Source organism: Mytilus trossulus, chromosome 6, assembly GCF_036588685.1.
Source record: "Mytilus trossulus isolate FHL-02 chromosome 6, PNRI_Mtr1.1.1.hap1, whole genome shotgun sequence".
Classification (NCBI taxonomy): Eukaryota; Metazoa; Mollusca; class Bivalvia; order Mytilida; family Mytilidae; genus Mytilus; species Mytilus trossulus.
The window spans coordinates 83,593,850-83,614,018 of record NC_086378.1 but is presented as its reverse complement, the minus strand read 5'-3'; the positions used below and the strand labels follow the sequence as shown (position 1 = coordinate 83,614,018).

The following is a 20,169-nucleotide window of genomic DNA, read 5'->3' as shown; positions in this document are numbered from 1 at the left end:
TAGTAAAATATACGTTATCTGATGACATGCTTGAATGAAAGTGAGAGGTTTAGCTAGCTATTAAACCAGGTATAAGCTTTTGATCCATTATGATTTTCCCTTGAAGTTGGTATTTTTGTTATTTTGATTTTTACATTACTAGGTACCGACGTTCAACCCATGTGACACCTAAATCATACTTGTCTTTCATCAATGGCTACAAAACTATCTATGCTGATAAGAAGAAAGAAATTGGAGACCTAGCTCAAAGAATGAACACTGGATTAGAAAAACTGATTGAAGCTTCTCAACAAGTGTCTGTTCTAGCCGAGGAACTGGCTGAAAAAGAAAAAGAACTGGCTGTTGCATCAGAAAAGGCTGATCAAGTACTAAAGGAAGTGACCACTAAAGCTCAGGCAGCTGAAAAGGTCAAAGAACAAGTTCAAAAGGTCAAGGATAAGGCTCAGGCCATCGTAGATGTGATTGAAAAGGACAAAGCTATTGCCTATGCTAAATTAGAACTTGCTCGTCCTGCTCTAGAGGAGGCAGAGGCTGCCCTCAACACCATTAAACCAGCTGATATTGCCACTGTCAGGAAACTTGGCAAGCCTCCACATTTAATTATGAGAATTATGGATGCTGTGTTACTGTTATTCCAAAAGAGGCTGAATATTGTTGAGGCAGACCCAGAAAGACCATGTGTAAAACCATCATGGGGTGAATCACTTAAGGTGGGTAAAATTGAAAAACTTATTGAAAATTACTGTTAAAAGTTCTAGAACTACATGTTTTTAAATAAGTTTTGTTGAATGTCTTATATTAACTTTCTATAAAAGCACCAGATCCATACCATACTTACTAAAAGAAGCTAATAAATAGATTTTTTTTTTTTAATCATCTGCTATTTAACACATAGACATTATCATTATTGCAAAACGGCACATCATATGCCAAAAAATACGTTGAAAGGGAGACAAATCACAAGTCTTTATATGAGTGTTTCATATTCTATCTCTATATAACTGTTAGTTATGTATTCTGATTTTATATATTCAGATTTTGGCTGGTACAAATTTCCTGTCAATTTTGATTGCCTTCCCTAAAGACTCCATTAATGACGAGACAGTAGAACTGTTAGACCCATACTTGTCCATGGAGGATTACAACTTTGATAATGCAAAGAAGGTCTGTGGTAATGTGGCTGGTCTCTGCTCATGGACCAAAGCTATGGTGGCTTTCTTCTCAATCAACAAAGAAGTCTTGCCATTGAAGGTCAGTATACATTATAATCAACTTATAGCCAGCAAACAAAGGGCTTCCATTGTTATTTTTACTACCCTACTTGTATAAAAATAATTGTGTTTCTTATCCACTTACAGAGAAAATTCAAAATATTTATCTACAAATGATGTTAGTTAAGTACAAAAATGTTACAAAGCTAAAAAAGAAGACAATATGAAGATAAACAGAATGTTGGGAAAACAATTAAATACATAAAATATCCTTTTCTTGATAATTTGTTCGTCCACTAACTTTGAAATTTTAATGCCCAATCTAGAGAGGCATTATGTTTTCTTAAACTAGTTGACTGCAGATTGTACAACAGTCTTACCGTTTAGAGGGTTATTTTCTTGGGTGTAAAATATCATGAATTTCATTGAATAAGGTATACAAAATATTTGGCAGATTCAAAACTTTTATCAATAAGTTTGTACGACACTTTTAATATTGCAGAATTTATTTTGACAATTTTGTTTTATCGGCGAAAATTTACACCCACGAAAAAATCCTGTTATACAAAATTATGTAGGGGGAGATAACTAAACTATAGAATCTGAATAACATAAACAGTAATTTGTTTTTTTATTGGCAGGCTAATTTAGCTGTACAAGAAGCCAGACTGAACATTGCCATGGGAGATTTACAGACGGCACAGGCTCAATTAGATGAGAAAGAAGCTGAATTGGCTAAAGTCAGGGCTTTATATGACCAAGCTATGGCAGAAAAACAGGTATGGACCCTTTTCAACTCACCAATGTATGTTCAGTATATTAGAACTGAAAAGATCAATATATGAGCTTTGTTTAACAGACAAATGAACACATCAGCCTTCAACATTGAGCATTACATGTATATGTAAGAGTTAACATAGGCTATACATTATACTTTTAAGAAGTTACATAAAGATATAACTTATGTAAGCTGAGTTGTCTTTATTCTTTTTAAAAAGTCTGATAAAACTGGTGACTCAGAATCATATTGTATATAAAAATTCTGTATTACCAGTGCTAATGTTTTTCACTATAATGAAATTAATTTGATTTTGTTTTTGTTAACAGAGGTTGATAGATGATGCTGATACCTGTAGGAGAAAGATGAATGCAGCTTCTACTCTTATTAGTGGTCTGGGTGGTGAGAGAGAAAGATGGACAGAACAAAGTAAAGAATTCAGAGCACAAATTGGCAGGTAGGTCAAGCAATTAGTGGATTTATAAATATATATTCATGATGAAAAGAAAAAAGTCATTGGTATAGGGATTAATACATGTTTATTCATATTCAAATTTATTTCAGTACCAAATTACTTAATTTTCAATCAGAACTTAGCCACAAGTATAAATAGCATATATCAGTTGTTCAAATGAAATATCAGGGAAATATTATTTATGCAGTCTGATTTTTCTTAAAACCGGTTTCTTTTTGTTTTTTGAAGCAAACTCAGTATCTAAAAAAAACTTCAGCATATCTATATTGGAAAGTAACATTATTTGTAAATCATTATTAACTGAAATATGATATAGCTTAAGGACACAACTTTCTCCAATACAACAATCAAGTAAAGAAGTCAGAGATTAAAATGGCTTCTCAATTTCTTTATTAATATTTTCTTTATAATATTTAACGTTTATATCTAAAATAATTTCCTATCTATTGCTTTGAATATGATAAGAATATCTAATGCTGGGTCAAGGTAAGTTGGAAGCATTGAAACAAAAAGAGATTTTTTATATTTGAAAAATATAAATGTTGTTGAAATTTAAATATTTTTTATATATTTTTTTTTTTATCTATGTAGATTTAGCAGGATACACACACAAATTTAAAAACTACTTACTACATTTATAAAAAAAAAAGAAAACTGTTTTTGTATGACACTTGAATTTGTCTTTTTGTATAAACAGCAGGTTTATAATACTCATAGTAAAAAACTGCATTTAATTTCATGACTGACATACCACAAACATTTGACCTTCATTTTGATCTGACTTAGAGAAACTCTACATGTGACTCTCTTAAAATAATGTACCTGTATTGTAGTATGAAAAATAAGAAATTTTTATTTTCATATATTTGTGCAACATTCTCCTTGAAAAAAACTAGTTAATAGTCTATCATATGATGTATCTTTGAAACAGAGGTGGGAGTCAGTATCGTAGGCATTTTTAATTGTTTTAGTCAGAAGCATGAAAGAAATAAAGTTATTAAATTGACTTGAGGAAATTTAAGGAAAAAATATTGTTTTATTTTATATGGACATCAGTCATATTAGGGAATATAGATTCAATATTGAGAGACAGTTAGCAAAAAATCATAGACATCTCAATGTTAACCTACAGTCTCCCAAAAATTGGAAAACTGTTATCTTTTATACGTCTTAATAAGTTGGTAAACAATTCAACTTCTTTAGCAACTCCTTAAAAGTACAAGGCATATAATTTTTTGACAAAAATCTGCGAACCGAAACAAAAACACTTACAAAATTCCTGACTTTCAAACAGGCACAAAAAAATTATTTAGAATAAGCAGAATGCTAGCTTAGAAGACAACAGAGTATATATGTGCAAAAACAGAATGTAAATTTATTAATCAATTATGATTGTTTTCAAATACTTTGTGTACTGTCACTGGAAATTTTGAGAACAATTTTCTAAACAGATATTTTTTTTTTTTTTTATTTTGAAATTCAATTACACACATAATCTAGATTACAATCATTTACATCAAAACCACAAATTTTAAATACTATATCTATGAATATTTAAAATGGACTATTAAAAAACTGTTTACAAATCACAACAGCACTAGATAGTATAGTCTTTTTTTTTCAATTTCTTACACCAAAAATGAATTTATTATGATGCAAAACATGAATTTTATTTTTTGAGGTTTTTAACTGCAAAATTAATTTTATTAGGTTGTCTTACTTAAAATGAATGATAGGTATTTATAAAAATGTATATTTTTTTCCTTTGTATGTACAATGTATATCAATATTAAACCAAATTCTTATATGCATTATTCTTGTTATAACTGTGTTTAGGATTTACTGATGTGGCATAAATAGACAAGCACTTATCAGACCATCTAAATAAACTATTATTTTAAAAACTGGGTTTATTTTATTTTTAGATTGGTTGGTGACATTCTGATCAGTACGGCTTTCCTCTCTTATTCTGGACCTTTTAACCAGGACTTCAGAAGTGTGCTGAATAAAAACTGGTTCAAGGAACTCAAGACTAGGAAAATACCACATACACCTAATCTTAACGTGATAGATATGTTGACAGACCCAACAACGGTTAGTATATATGAGATGTTAATGTCGGTAATAAATTGTTTTTGCTAAGATTCATTAATTATACTCCTGCTTTAAAAAAGTGGGGGTTTACTGTTTAACCTTTGTCTGTCTGTCTGTCAGTCCAACCAACTGTCCCACAAATATTTTTCAACGCATCTACATAAGGATTTATAAAGTTTGGTTTCAGGGTTTAGATAAGTCAGCTATACTGTGTGATGTGTTTCTAGATTCATCACTGAACAACTTCCTGGGCGGGCTATAGTATCATTAGTGAGCAGTAGCTGAGGGTTTAACTTGTTTCAACATGTATATGACTACACATTAACTGACAACTAATATTTACAATAAGACCAAAATCAACCTGTTCATTTATAAATAAAAAGAATTGAAGAATTTATTGCATGCCTTTATTATTGCTATTTTGTCATTTTAGACTAAATTGCGAAATTTTATCTTTGCTATATTGAAAAAAAATCCTGTTTAATACAGAAAAAAAACAGAAAACATAATGCCCCTCTACTATTGTAGGTGGGGCATAATAAATCCAAATTGAATTTCAATTATTGAATTTTAACCCTGTCTCATTTTTTGCAATAATAAAAACTTTTTATTATTTCTGAATTTACAGTATTTTTGTAATTTCAGAGTCCAGATAAGGTCTTTTATCATGGATCCTCCTTTATCTTATTATCACTATGTGTAAAAGGAACACTTTAAACAGTCAAGTGGATTTGCATACTTTTATGATTTCATGTACAATAAGCAATTTATTTTTTATATTTATTTTTCTGTTATATACAAATGTAGATAGCAGAGTGGAATTTGGAAGGATTACCAAATGATGATTTGTCAACACAGAATGGTATCATTGTTGTTAAAGCAGCAAGATACCCATTATTGATAGATCCTCAGGGACAGGGTAAAAACTGGATCAAAAACAGAGAAGCAAAGAAAGAATTACAGGCAAGTGTCATACACGATTACATAAGAAAATATTATATAAAAAAAACATAAATGTTGCATCATAAATGGTTTTCACAACATATAATTCAAGTATTCTTAATAAGAAGCTGTGGTATGATTCCCAATGGAGCAACTCTCCACAAGAGACAAAATGACACAGAAATTAACAACAATAGGTCACTCTACAGCCTTCAACAAGTGCATTTTTCAATGTATATTTGTTGATTGGATGTCTCAACAAGATTTAACTTGAAAAAATGAGAAGTAGCTGAACTAACATTTTACCAGGAAATATCTTTGATATAAATTACATTTCATTATAATGAAAAAAAGAAAAGTTGATTTTTTTTTAATTTCTGTAATGTGTATGTTATTTTCTGGATTACAATATCTCTTTTAATCGAAACAAAAGATGTAAATTCCTTTTCAAATTACCTCCCTTAACCACAAATACTAATACTTTTTCAGATTACCTCCCTTAATCACAAATACTTCAGGAATCATTTGGAAGATAGTATGTCTCTAGGTAGACCTCTGATTATTGAAGATGTCGGAGAAGATTTAGATCCTGCTCTAGATAACGTATTAGAAAAGAACTTTATCAAAGTCGGGTCAACATTGAAGGTTAAGGTCGGGGACAAAGAATGTGATATCATGAAAGGTTTTACACTGTACGTCACAACGAAACTTGGAAATCCAGCATACACCCCAGAAATCTCCGCTAGGACATCTATTATTGATTTCACTGTAACTATGAAAGGATTGGAAGATCAGTTACTTGGACGTGTCATCTTGGCAGAAAAAGCTGTAAGTTTAGATCATTAATTATTTATCCTGATTGTTTACATTTAAAATGACTTGTATTTTGAAAATATTTCTTTCTAGCTTTTGAAAATCGTGGCAAATTTTCCTTTACTGCTTTAGTGAGGTTGAATTGATACATGATGCCTCTGTCTTAATTTATTTATAAACACATCAGGTAAAGTACTTTTAATTGTTGTCATCAAAACTAAATATAGTTGGGTAAAGAAAGTAACAAATTTAACTTGTGGAAATGAGTTGGAAAGATGTATTTATGTAAAAACATTGATATAATAATTGACTTTGTCTTGTTGACAGGAACTGGAGTCTGAGAGAGTTAAGTTATTGGAGGATGTAACAGCTAACAAGAGAAAGATGAAGGAGTTAGAAGACAATCTATTGTACAGATTGACCAGTGTACAGGTCAGTGGTCAAAATACTTGTAGACAATCAATGTTTTCAAGCCAGAAAGCTAGATATAATTCTTGCAGTGCTTTTATGAATTTTACTAATAAATTGTCAAACACAAAAAAAGGACATATTGTGATTCCTTTAACCCTTAGACTGCTACGCGCGACTATTGTCGTTCCGATTTAGCAGTCCGCCACTGCTACGCGCGACTATTGTCGTTTACGTAACTTGTTTATTTATGCGGTTACCATGGACAGGGAGGTTTCTGTAATCATAAAAGGACAGCACTAACGACTTTAACGGGTTTTGATTGGTTAATAATCAATGGCGTTTGAGTTTCTCTTGACTTTACAACAGTAAGCATCAATAAAAACAAAAATATTTTGTTGTTGAAAAATGAGTCGTAATGGCGGATATTGACTGGAGTCTAACAAAGTCATGATTTTTTTAATGATGGCGATCGTGAAGATGATTTTGAGGGATTTGGTCCTGAAGATTTAGAAGATATAAATCATGATATACTTGCTAACTTGCCAATATTTGACTTTTCACCTGATAATGACTGAGATTTCCCAGACGATCTCGGAAATGGATGGTCACGTCAGGACACTGATGTTTTAAATGCCCCGTTTACCGGAGAATCAAAACTTAACCATGTCATGCAAAGTAATGAACCGTTGGATTTCTTAAAATTATTTATAACTGATGACTTTATATGAACTTGTTTTTCAAACTAATAAATATGCCGAGGTAAAAGCCAATGATGATGAAAGTTTGAAAGAAAATAGCCGGATAAAAAAATGGCAAGTTGTTACGCTAGATGAGATGAAGGTGTTTTTGTCATTAATAATAGCCATGGGACTTGTTAAAAAAAGTGATATCCAACAATATTGGTCAAACACAGAAGTCATGGACACTCCTTTCTTCCGTAATTATATGAGTAGAGATATATTTCTTGCTATCCACAGTAACTTGCACCTGGTGGATAACGAGAGACAGGTACAAAGGGGACATGTAGGGTTTGACCCCTTTATTCAAAATTCGTCCGTTTATAACATTGATAATGGAGAGGTTTCCCCAAGTTTATACCCCTGAAAAGGAACTAAGATTTGATGAGGGTACTGGTGGCTGGAAAGGCAATTTGAGATTCAAAGTTTACAATCCAGCAAAGCCGACAAAATTTGGTATAAAACTCTATGAAGTGTGCGAGGCTAGTAGCGGTTATTGTATTGGGTTTGATGTGTATACTGGTTGTTCTGAAATTGGTGAACAGGCTGACCTTGTTCTTGGTGAGAATAACTGCAATACAACTACTAAAGTGGTTATTGGTTTGATGAGCCGCTGTGGACTTTTGGACAATGGTCACCATGTGTACATGGACAATTACTATGTGTCACCAGAACTTTTTACAGAACTTGAAGTATTAAATACTTATGCCTGTGGCACATTAGGAAAAAAACGCTTGGGGGTACCCGACGCCCTTAAAAAAACAAATCTGAAGCTGAAACGTGGTGAGGTTATATTTAGACGGAAGGAAGGTCTTCTTGCTGTGAAATTTCACGATAAGCGAGATGTACACATGCTTTCAACTATTCATCCTGCTACAGTCAGTTTTCTAAACAAAAATGAAAGAAGGACAAACAATCCAATTGTCAAACCAACATGTATAGTAGACTACTGCTTTTACATGGGAGGAGTAGATCTATCTGATCAGATCAATCAATACGCAAAACCTAGACTACTGCTCTTACATGGGAGGAGTAGATCTATCTGATCAGATCAATCAATACGCAAAACCTAGACTACTGCTTTTACATGGGAGGAGTAGATCTATCTGATCAGATCAATCAATACGCAAAACCTAGACTACTGCTTTTACATGGGAGGAGTAGATCTATCTGATCAGATCAATCAATACGCAAAACCTAGACTACTGCTTTTACATGGGAGGAGTAGATCTATCTGATCAGATCAATCAATACGCAAAACCTAGACTACTGCTTTTACATGGGAGGAGTAGATCTATCTGATCAGATCAATCAATACGCAAAACCTAGACTACTGCTCTTACATGGGAGGAGTAGATCTATCTGATCAGATCAATCAATACGCAAAACCTAGACTACTGCTTTTACATGGGAGGAGTAGATCTATCTGATCAGATCAATCAATACGCAAAACCTAGACTACTGCTCTTACATGGGAGGAGTAGATCTATCTGATCAGATCAATCAATACGCAAAACCTAGACTACTGCTCTTACATGGGAGGAGTAGATCTATCTGATCAGATCAATCAATACGCAAAACCTAGACTACTGCTCTTACATGGGAGGAGTAGATCTATCTGATCAGATCAATCAATACGCAAAACCTAGACTACTGCTCTTACATGGGAGGAGTAGATCTATCTGATCAGATCAATCAATACGCAAAACCTAGACTGCTGCTCTTACATGGGAGGAGTAGATCTATCTGATCAGATCAATCAATACGCAAAACCTAGACTACTGATTTTACATGGGAGGAGTAGATCTATCTGATCAGATCAATCAATACGCAAAACCTAGACTACTGATTTTACATGGGAGGAGTAGATCTATCTGATCAGATCAATCAATACGCAAAACCTAGACTACTGCTTTTACATGGGAGGAGTAGATCTATCTGATCAGATCAATCAATACGCAAAACCTAGACTACTGCTTTTACATGGGAGGAGTAGATCTATCTGATCAGATCAATCAATACGCAAAACCTAGACTACTGCTTTTACATGGGAGGAGTAGATCTATCTGATCAGATCAATCAATACGCAAAACCTAGACTACTGCTTTTACATGGGAGGAGTAGATCTATCTGATCAGATCAATCAATACGCAAAACCTAGACTACTGCTTTTACATGGGAGGAGTAGATCTATCTGATCAGATCAATCAATACGCAAAACCTAGACTACTGCTTTTACATGGGAGGAGTAGATCTATCTGATCAGATCAATCAATACGCAAAACCTAGACTACTGCTTTTACATGGGAGGAGTAGATCTATCTGATCAGATCAATCAATACGCAGATCAATCAATACGCAAAACCTAGACTACTGCTCTTACATGGGAGGAGTAGATCTATCTGATCAGATCAATCAATACGTAAAACCAGCAAGTGGTATAAAAAACTCTTCTTTTACCTGTTGAACTTGTGCGTCATAAATTCATACATCTTGTACAAGAAATATGTACCAGTAAACAAAACAAAGAAAGAGCATAACACTTTTAGAACATTAATAGTTACTGCTCTTATTCAGGAGGCTGTGACTGCTCCCCGACCACAAATTGAGATGGGTAGAAAAATCTTGGGAGAAAAACCAACGTGATTACTTGATCGTCATTTTCCTAATCATATACCTGCAAAGGTTGGAGCGAAACGCGCACATCCCGCTAGAGACTGTGTAGCTTGTAACTATAAAAAGTCTTTGAGACAAGCATGCATAAGAAAGCAAACAATATTCTGGTGTCCTACATGCAAAGTTGCATTGTGTGTGCCTAATTGTTTCCAGGTGTACCACACGCGACAGAACTATCGCGCAATCCTCTTACCTGCAGGAGAAAATTCCACGGACTCTGAATAAACAGTTAACTTACCTAGTATTACTGTTCTTGATCAGTAATTTTGATCATTAGTAACATAAATTAATTTTACAAAGTATTGTGTTATATTTCTACTGTTTTATTTACATTTTAAAGTGTTATTTGTCCTTAACAAGTTTTTTTGACTTACCTGTGCCATACCTGCAGTATTACCTGTGACGTTTACGAGTTTTTTTGCAAAATATTTTTTGCCAAATATCTATACTTACAAATGTTCTTGTTTTACAAAGTTTAATGTTTATTGAATTGTTAAATTATATTAAATTATAAAACTTTACCTTTGTAAACCTTTATTTGCACCTGCACAGGTAAAAAATAACCGAAAACACAAACAAACACAAGAAATGCAAAATTCAGAACCTAACAATGTTTTTTCATATAAGTTTTATTTATGTACAGTCAATATTCACAGAGATATACCAATTTAAAGTAAACAAGACAATATCATAAAAATATCATTTTTTATTCAGCATTGCACAATAACACAATAGAAATCAATGCACCAGTATAAGGGTTAATGATTGCAAACTTAAAAAACTCAATTTCAGAATATTTTAGGAAAAAAAATTGACATATTCTCTATATTTTGTTACATGCCATCTTGTAAATGGTGTTTTCACATCTTGGGTATTAAGAAAAAAAAATGCTTTGTATCAGTAACAATTTAGAGCAAACTGCGTTTAATATGAATTGCTGTATTAAAAAGAATAAAATTAAAATAATTCATGTTTGAAATTACATTTCTGCAATTTTTAAAGGCTATGTGAAATTCAATTTTCATTTGATTTTAGGGTTCATTGGTTGATGATGAAGATTTGATTAATGTGTTGAGAGATACAAAAATAACAGCACAAGATGTCAGCCAGAAACTTCAAACAGCTGCAGAGACTGAAATCAAAATCACAACGGCTAGAGAGGAGTTCAGACCGTGTGCCTCTCGTGGTAGTATCCTATACTTCTTGATTGTGGAGATGAGTCTTGTCAACTGCATGTACCAGACAGCTCTCAAACAGTTCTTACATCTCTTTGATTTGTCCATGTCCAGGTAAGAGTTCTAAGGATTCCAAAAGTATTTATTACAAAGTGTGAAGTTTTAATTATGGGAATATGACACAGTTCATACATACTGCTGATTTTTCCTGTTGACATTGATTCAATTTTAATATTTACTATTCAAATATACTTGAAAAATGTACTTTCATGACTACTTTTCACGTCACTTCATTTTCTTCTTTCAGGATAAATACTAGAATTTTCAGACTTTCAATATTCAAGAAAATAGAACTTTTAGACTAAAAATAGACTTTATTTATAAATGTAATTATTTTTTGTACAGGTCTCAGAAATCACCAATCACACAGAAGAGAATAACAAACATCATAGAGTTCATGACATTTGAAGTGTTCAAGTATTCCGTCAGAGGACTGTATGAGTGTGACAAAATGACCTTCACCTTATTGTTGGCCTTGAAGATTGACCTTGCTTTGGGAAAGATCAAGCACGATGAGTTTATGACCTTGATCAAGGGTAAATTTATATTTTTATCATAAAATAACTTAACAAATTAAAGTTTTCCTTTCATATCTGTATATATATTTAGACAATAAAAAACAAATGATAGATATACATAAAAAACTTGCTGGTAAACTTATTACAGTAATGACTTCTTTTTTTCTGATTGTTTTTATAATTTGAAAATATTGATATTAAAATAAGGATATTTAGATAAATACTAGAGATATCAAATGTTGTGGGAACACATTCAAGAACAGACTTTATTTTTCTTTCACATTCTTTGTGTGTAATGTTCAATCTCTGTGAACAGAAGATGAAAGTGTATCTTTTCTTCGCTTAAACATTCTCAGTGAATAATCATATATTTGAATAGCCATGCACAAATTATCTATAATTTTAAAGCAAGATCCATATGATTGTATAATACTTCATTTCATTGACCAAATCAGGACTTTAATGTTCTTATTTCTCTCCTGTTTATTAGTTGATGATATAATGAATAAATAAGTTCTGTAATGATGTTTGTATATGTTTAAGGTGGTGCCTCCTTGGATTTGAATGTAGTACAACCCAAACCACATAAATGGATTGTAGACCTGACCTGGTTAAACTTGGTAGAGCTCAGCAATTTACATCAGTTTTCTGGTATTACTGAACAAGTAGGTTTTGTTTTATATGAATTGAAGGAGATGTTGGTATTTGACAGTGAGACAGCAATCTAATTACAAAAAAAACACAATAGCAATCAAATGTCAGCATGTGACAATTGACAAATATAAAAAAGATCGATATTTTTAACATTGATTGATTAAAGATGAATTTGATGGGTTGTATGTTCAACCTTTATTGTACGTTAAGTTTGTCAAATCTTTAATCAAAGTTGTAAAAAAAAAAGTATCCATGACTTATGAAAGAGATTACATAGCCTATCATGACCATCAAGATAATATTTTGTATATTTTTGTAACAGGTAACAAGAAATGAGAAGCAATGGAAACAGTGGTTTGACAAAGAGGCTCCTGAGGATGAGATCATTCCCGATGGCTACAACAACTCCCTGGACGTGTTCAGACGTCTGTTGTTAGTACGAAGTTGGTGTCCAGATCGTGTCATGGCCCAGGCCAGGAAGTATATTGCTGACACTCTTGGTGATAAGTATGCTGAAGGTGTGATTTTAGATTTGGAGAAGATGTGGTATGAGAGTACACCTAGAACAGCAATGGTCTGTTTGCTATCCATGGGATCAGATCCTACCAATAACATTGAAGGCTTGGCAAAGAAACATAAACTTGGTAAGCTGGTTTTATTTCTTGGATCAATAAGTGTACTAAGACATTGCTATTTTACTAGGGTTTATTTTGTAATTTTGTGACTTGGACAGTTTATGTTGAAAAATGGATATGGCGTAAATTCAATAAGACAGACCTAGTGGAAATTAAAAAAAAAGTGGTGCATTTTGGCTGAGTTTGTTGATTTTTTTATTATTTTTATACAACAAAGTACTGTTTGTGTCATTAAAACAATTGTTTTCTTGCACACATAAAACTTTTTAAAAGTCCAAGTTTCCAAGTTATATTGATATTTGCTATTTGTCATACCACACAAGTTTAAATACTAAGAAAATTTTAATTTTATTTTTCAAAAGTGAGTTCTACAATGAAAAATATGAATATAACTGGAAGTGGTAGACTATTATTTATCCCAATTATTAAAGTGTATATTTGGATATATTTTAGGTTTTTTAGGGACATCAATATTAATGTATTTTTTAGTTTAGCTTGTTATGTGTGAAATCTGTAATGAAGGCAATGGATATTAATGTTTTATATTCTTTCCAGACTACCATTACATATCTATGGGTCAAGGTCAGGAGGTACATGCACGTCGTCTGATGCAACAGATGATAGCAAATGGAGGCTGGTTATTGCTGCAGAATTGTCATTTGTCATTAGACTATATCTACGAAATCTTCGACCAGATTGTTGAAACAGAACACATGCATGAAGATTTCCGTCTTTGGGTGACAACAGAAGTCCATCTTAAATTCCCAATCAATTTCTTACAGGTAATATTAAACAAACATTCTAGCTGATAGTTCTTATAAAAAAAAATAGTTTTTTCATATTTATAAAAGTCCTATAACTTGACTTAAGCATTTAAGTGGTAAGAATCAAAATATTTATACATAATGCAATTAGTACAAGTTAAATATCTTTGAATTTTAAAGGTCTAAACCAAATTATAATCTTTTAATACTTTGAAAGCCAGACATGTCCATTTCCACTTGAAAACTTAGGAAGATTTTTTCAAGAGATTTTTTTATACATTGTTATGAACAGTTGCATGCATTATAAGCGTAGCAGAATTTGAAATATAAATTTAGGACAGAGTAGTGAAATTATCTCCCTTAATAAAAAATCACAATCGTTAAGTTTCAGGTTGTATCATCATTCAGTTGATTTATGATAATTTTAATGTTTCTATCATCAAAGTAATCACAATATATCAGTATGAAGATAATGATGTTTTACTGCTAATTAAATCCCTCAAATTGAAAACACACAATAAATTGAAGGTGTCTTGAAAATATGAGTTTGAATAGTTCACCAATGAAAAGTCAGATCTGCCTGCATGTATGTTGAATTTGCATTTTTTTTTTTATTTAAGATATCAATCAAATTCACCAATGAACCTCCACAAGGTGTGAAAGCTGGATTAAAACGAACCTATGCAGCAGTTACTCAGGATTTCCTTGATATTTCTAACATGACACAATGGAAACCTATGTTGTATGGAGTGTCCTTTATGCACACTATAGTCCAGGAACGTAGGAAGTTTGGACCCCTTGGTTGGAACATTCCCTATGAGTTTAATGCTTCAGATTTCAATGCTAGTGTACAGTTTGTACAGAATCATTTGGATGACATGGATATCAAAAAGGTCAGTATAGTGTAAATTCAGAAATTATGACCAGTTTTTTATTAATGCAAGTAATGTGAATGGATAAAGATCCCAATAAGAAGAACTATGATATCTGCTGCTTTATTTTTAATACAGATTTTCCTGAAATCGCAACAATTAATCACACATCTTCAAAAATGGTGATAATAATTGCAGGCAATAATTTCTGAGCTTGGTTAAATTTATACTTTAAACTGAAACTGCTTTGTTGGTATTCTATGAGAAATATAATTTTATGACACAGCTGTGGAATCCAGACTGAATGTTTTTCCCCAGAGGAATACAGTTTTGACAGGTTTCAGCCATGTTTCATAAGGAACAAAATTTTGACATTCCCCTATTCTCAGGTTATAGGCTTTAAACATTTTAATTGTAGTCCTTTTGATAGTTGCATAGAATAGGGTGTTTAAAATAAGTAGCAAAAAATAAAGGGATTTATAATCAAACAAAAACAGGTTTAAATAGTTGATAGATATGTTCTATGATACTAATAGACTATTATTTCTTATTATTTTAGGGAGTAAACTGGAGTTGTGTACGATACATGTTTGGTGAAATCCAATATGGTGGTCGTGTAACTGATGACTTTGACAAACGCCTTCTGAACACGTTCTGTAAAGTTTGGTTTGGAGAGAACATGTTTAGTCCAGCTTTTGTCTTCTACAAGGGATATAACATTCCTAAATGTAATAAGATAGCTGAGTGGCATGAATACATTAACGCACTAGCTCCATCAGATACACCAGAGGTCTTTGGTCTTCATCCTAATGCTGATATTACGTAAGTTTATACATACTTGACCTCAGATTTTAGATCAGTTTATGCATGACATTTTGTTTTAGGTGGGAAAAGAAAAAAAACAAGAAAAAAACAATGGAGTCTTATTTGATAACTGAGTTGATGTTAGAGACTGTGTTATAGGTATAATGTATGTATTTCATTAAAGTTAGCTATATACTGCTAATTCTGCTGCTTACATACTTTTGCTAAAAATAAAGAAAAAAATTAATGATGTTGGTTTTGATTGTTTGACAGATACCAGAGTAAGACAGCTAAAGGTATCTTAGACACCATCTTAGAGATCCAACCTAAAGACAGTAGTTCTGGTGGTGGTGAGACACGTGAGGCTATCGTAAACAGACTTTGTGATGACATGTTAGAGAAACTTCCCAATGATTATATTCCCCATGAAGTCAAGGCACGTCTTGTCAAGATGGGAATCTTACAGCCAATGAATATCTTCCTTCGTCAAGAAATAGACAGAATGCAGAAAGTTATCTCCCTTGTCCGTAACACGCTTCACGATTTGAAACTAGCCATTGACGGAACCATTATCATGAGTGAGAATCTGAGAGATGCTTTAGATTCTATGTATGACGCTAGGATACCAAAAGCATGGGCAAAGGTGAGACAATTAATTTATTTGTAAAATTCAACATGTATTTCTACACTCTTATGTAAAAGCATGATAACAATATTGGTAAAAAATAATTATCTTTTTTCAATGGTATAAAGAAATCTTCAATCGAAGTTTGGGTATCACTTGTGTAAATATTTTTTTTTCAAGGCTTAACATTTATTGAAATTGTGATTGAATTTAGCATTGAACAGTTTTGTTTAAGATATATTTCCAACTATCCTGCATTTTAATGAACATGTTTTTTTAAGGAACTGAATGATAGACTATAATGTATTGAAATATTTGTAATACAATCTATTACTTTCTTTTTTAGATATCTTGGGATTCTAGTACTCTAGGATTTTGGTTTACAGAAATGATAGACCGTAACACACAGTTCCATTCCTGGTGTTTTGACGGTCGCCCCAACTGTTTCTGGATGACTGGTTTCTTCAATGCACAAGGATTCCTCACAGCTATGAGACAGGTTAGTTCATCTTTTTCATTTCTTTTAATCTTGTATATAATCTACCAACTTCATTAGTAAAAGTTTAATAACAAATTTTGAAAAAAAAATGAGAATGGAAATAAGGAATATGTCAAAGAGACAACAACCGGACCAAAGAGCAAACAACAACCGAAGGCCACCAATGCATTGTTACAATTTGGCTGTTACATATACTTTATTAATGTGAAGAAATGTTAATACCCATATATCAGAACCTCATATTATTCTCATAATAATAATATAAGAAATAGTAAAGAGCAATACCACACGACAGAGCTGATGGCTAGTTTAATTACCATTTATATAAAAATATATTTCATAAACAGAATACTAAATATCTTTATAATGTCCTCAAAAATGAAAATAATTTCATTCTAGATCTCAAAATCAACCAATTGAAATTATATTAAACTTGTTTTACAAGATAACTTTTTATTATTTCTTTTTACAGGAAGTGACTCGAGCACATAAAGGTTGGGCTTTGGATACTGTCATCATCCACAATGATGTCACACGCAACATGAAAGACGATATCAATACACCACCAAACGAAGGTGTATTTGTGTATGGATTGTACCTAGAGGGCGCAGGATGGGATAGACGAGGATGCAAATTAATTGAACCCAAACCAAAGATTCTGTTTGAGTCGATGCCGGTCATTCATATTTATGCCATTAACAGTACCGGTGGAGGAGACAGTAGAATGTACCAGTGTCCGATCTACAAGAAGCCAAGACGTACTGATCTGACTTACATTGCAACCGTAGTTTTGAAGACCACACAAAACCCTGATCACTGGGTTCTACGTGGGGTTGCTTTACTCTGTGACATTAAGTAGACTATGGGACTACAAAATAGACATTTTTTTTATCATATATTTATATTTCTATATTAACTGTAGATTGCTATCATAATGTATTTCATATTTGTTTTTAAATTGATTGATTGTTTGGAAAGATTATTTTTAAATTGATACATATTTCCAATTTAAAGAAGAGTATATTGATATGTGCTGCATGTGTACAACTTCACTGAACGAACTTGTTTGTGATAATAATATCATATTATGTTGAAATTTAAAAAAAAATCAATATCTATTCTGATTTTCTTTAAAACAATTACTTAAAAATTATCAGATGAAAAGTACCCTTATTATGTTATGATAAACTTTATAGTTGAATTTTAGGGTTAAAGGTGACAAAATGTCAAGTGGCTGATAGAGTTAGAACACTTTTGAAAGGGAGGTAATTACCAGGTGTGGAAATACAAAATCAAATATTTTTGCCTTGCTTATATTAGTATTGACTGTGATAGATGCTATTTTTAGATATCCGTCCTTTATATATTAAAAATTTCTATTTATATACATGTATCTTTCTTACGAGAGATTTGTCCTTAATCCGTCTGTTTTAAGTATTCATCCAATATTCTGATTGCATGATTGAAGAAGGTATTTTTACATTTATGTTTACTCAATATTTATTTCTCTATTTTTTGAGAAATACTTTATACATTGCTTTTTTCGGCTAATGTGATAAATGATTAAGATACTCCTGATATACCATTTAAATATATTGATAAAAGAAATTTTTCTTTATGATTTTTTTTTGAAATATTATTTGAAACACCATTGTCCAGTTGAAAGATTATTTATACACAAAAATATATAAAGATTTTCTTTTTGAATATGTAGTTCTCCTTGAAATGATAGGGTTGTGATATGAAAACTTTATTCATTATTTCTTCATTTATAAATACCCAGGTGATTTTTGCTTGTGGTAAACATTTTTCTTCCTTTTACATTATGCTGTTATTCTATTTATCTTTAGTTGTTCATAGAAACAAGTTGTTAGAGAATAAAATATTAAATTTATTGTATAGTTATTTTATTTGCAGACGGTGCAGAAAACATCCTCCCCCCCCCCCCCCAAAAAAAAAAACAACAAACAAAACAAAACAAAAACAAACAAACAAACAACCCACAACAATATAAATTTGATAAAAATGTAACAAAAAATAAATTGATGGATTGTTGATGTTCAATGCCACTTTCCACACTATTTGCTATATCATGGTGGACACTGTTTATTGATGGAGGAAGCTTGAGTGCCCCTAGATAACCACCAGCCATAGTAAGAAAACTGACCTCAATGTCAATTAAGATTGGAGTTGATAACAAGTGCAGTTTTTGTACTCACAACCTCAGTGTTGACAGGATAGTGGTTCAGTAGATTAACTTCTTAAACAACTTAACCACCATGGCCCAACAAAATACAAAAACAATATTAGGCACAAACCTATTACTATATGTAAAATCTCCCCAGCCATGAACTTCTTCAGTCGTAATATACTCAAGGTTATTGTCAATAAGGATTTTGGTGTTAAATGCAGATTTTTGATAGGCCTATTGAAGGATAAGATACATCTAAGGGTTATTTTGTCCCTGTAAATTCACAAAAAACATGCATTGTCTGATCTCATTTTTAATCACACTTTTTAGCAACAGAGACGCGGCTTTTCAGAAATGGGAATATTAGGACAGATTTGATGACACAATTTGTCTATGTCATCTTTTAAGCTAAATTTATCAGTCCCAAAAGCTGAAATGGCTCCAGTGAGACTTGCTTCTGTAATATTCCAATTTGGTTGACATGGTCATAAATAAAAAAAATAACTATAAAAAATCTATAAGAATCCATTTTCAAAATGGGTGTAAGTGATGTCTGGATTTTGTCTCTAATTGAAACCTGGTACCAAAATATGCTGGACTCGGGTCCTAATATATATTTTCAATTTTATCTTATGGAACATAATGTCTTGACAATCAGTAGAGCTGAATGTGAGAGTTATCTCTATAAACTGACTCATCAGGTAACCAACAGCACCAATTAACCCTTTCAATGTGAGTGCAAACCCAGTAATAAGTCTAATTCTGAGGGAAGTATTAGGTCAATAAAAAGAAGATATCTAGAGTCTTAAACATGAGCAATATATAAACACAACAGCTTAATCATATAAAACACATATCAGCAATAAAAACAGACGATATCTACAGACACAACACATGCAATATAGAAAACAAAGCAACATAATCATATAATGAAAACACATACAAGCAATAAAAACAGACGATATCTACAGACAAAACACATGCAATATAGAAAACAAAGCAACATAATCCTATAAAACACATACAAGCAATAAAAACAGACGATATCTACAGACACAACACATGCAATATAGAAAACAAAGCAACATAATCATATAATGAAAACACATACAAGCAATAAAAAACAGACACAACACATGCAATATAGAAAACAAAGCAACATAATCATATAAAACACATACAAGCAATAAAAACAGACGATATCTACAGACAAAACACATGCAATATAGAAAACA

The 20,169-nt window shown here is 32.0% G+C and overlaps 1 protein-coding gene across 11 annotated transcripts in view; it reads left to right on the top strand.

The window, feature by feature from the left end:
* Window positions 1-18,637, top strand: part of LOC134722045 (dynein axonemal heavy chain 5-like) — a 112,564-nt gene extending 93,927 nt beyond the window's left edge. For all 11 annotated transcript variants that reach the window (XM_063585471.1, XM_063585468.1, XM_063585469.1 and 8 more), the window contains 18 exons: window positions 143-710; window positions 1,036-1,251; window positions 1,853-1,990; window positions 2,319-2,446; window positions 4,390-4,558; window positions 5,366-5,521; window positions 5,990-6,328; window positions 6,641-6,745; window positions 11,173-11,426; window positions 11,718-11,908; window positions 12,434-12,555; window positions 12,867-13,188; window positions 13,735-13,961; window positions 14,564-14,836; window positions 15,375-15,637; window positions 15,893-16,262; window positions 16,591-16,743; window positions 17,216-18,637. In XM_063585471.1, the coding sequence (XP_063441541.1) occupies window positions 143-710; window positions 1,036-1,251; window positions 1,853-1,990; window positions 2,319-2,446; window positions 4,390-4,558; window positions 5,366-5,521; window positions 5,990-6,328; window positions 6,641-6,745; window positions 11,173-11,426; window positions 11,718-11,908; window positions 12,434-12,555; window positions 12,867-13,188; window positions 13,735-13,961; window positions 14,564-14,836; window positions 15,375-15,637; window positions 15,893-16,262; window positions 16,591-16,743; window positions 17,216-17,602 (4,381 nt within the window). In that variant the 3' untranslated portion in view covers window positions 17,603-18,637. The remainder of the gene's footprint in view (window positions 1-142; window positions 711-1,035; window positions 1,252-1,852; window positions 1,991-2,318; window positions 2,447-4,389; window positions 4,559-5,365; window positions 5,522-5,989; window positions 6,329-6,640; window positions 6,746-11,172; window positions 11,427-11,717; window positions 11,909-12,433; window positions 12,556-12,866; window positions 13,189-13,734; window positions 13,962-14,563; window positions 14,837-15,374; window positions 15,638-15,892; window positions 16,263-16,590; window positions 16,744-17,215) is intronic.
* The last annotated feature ends 1,532 nt before the right edge of the window (window positions 18,638-20,169 follow it).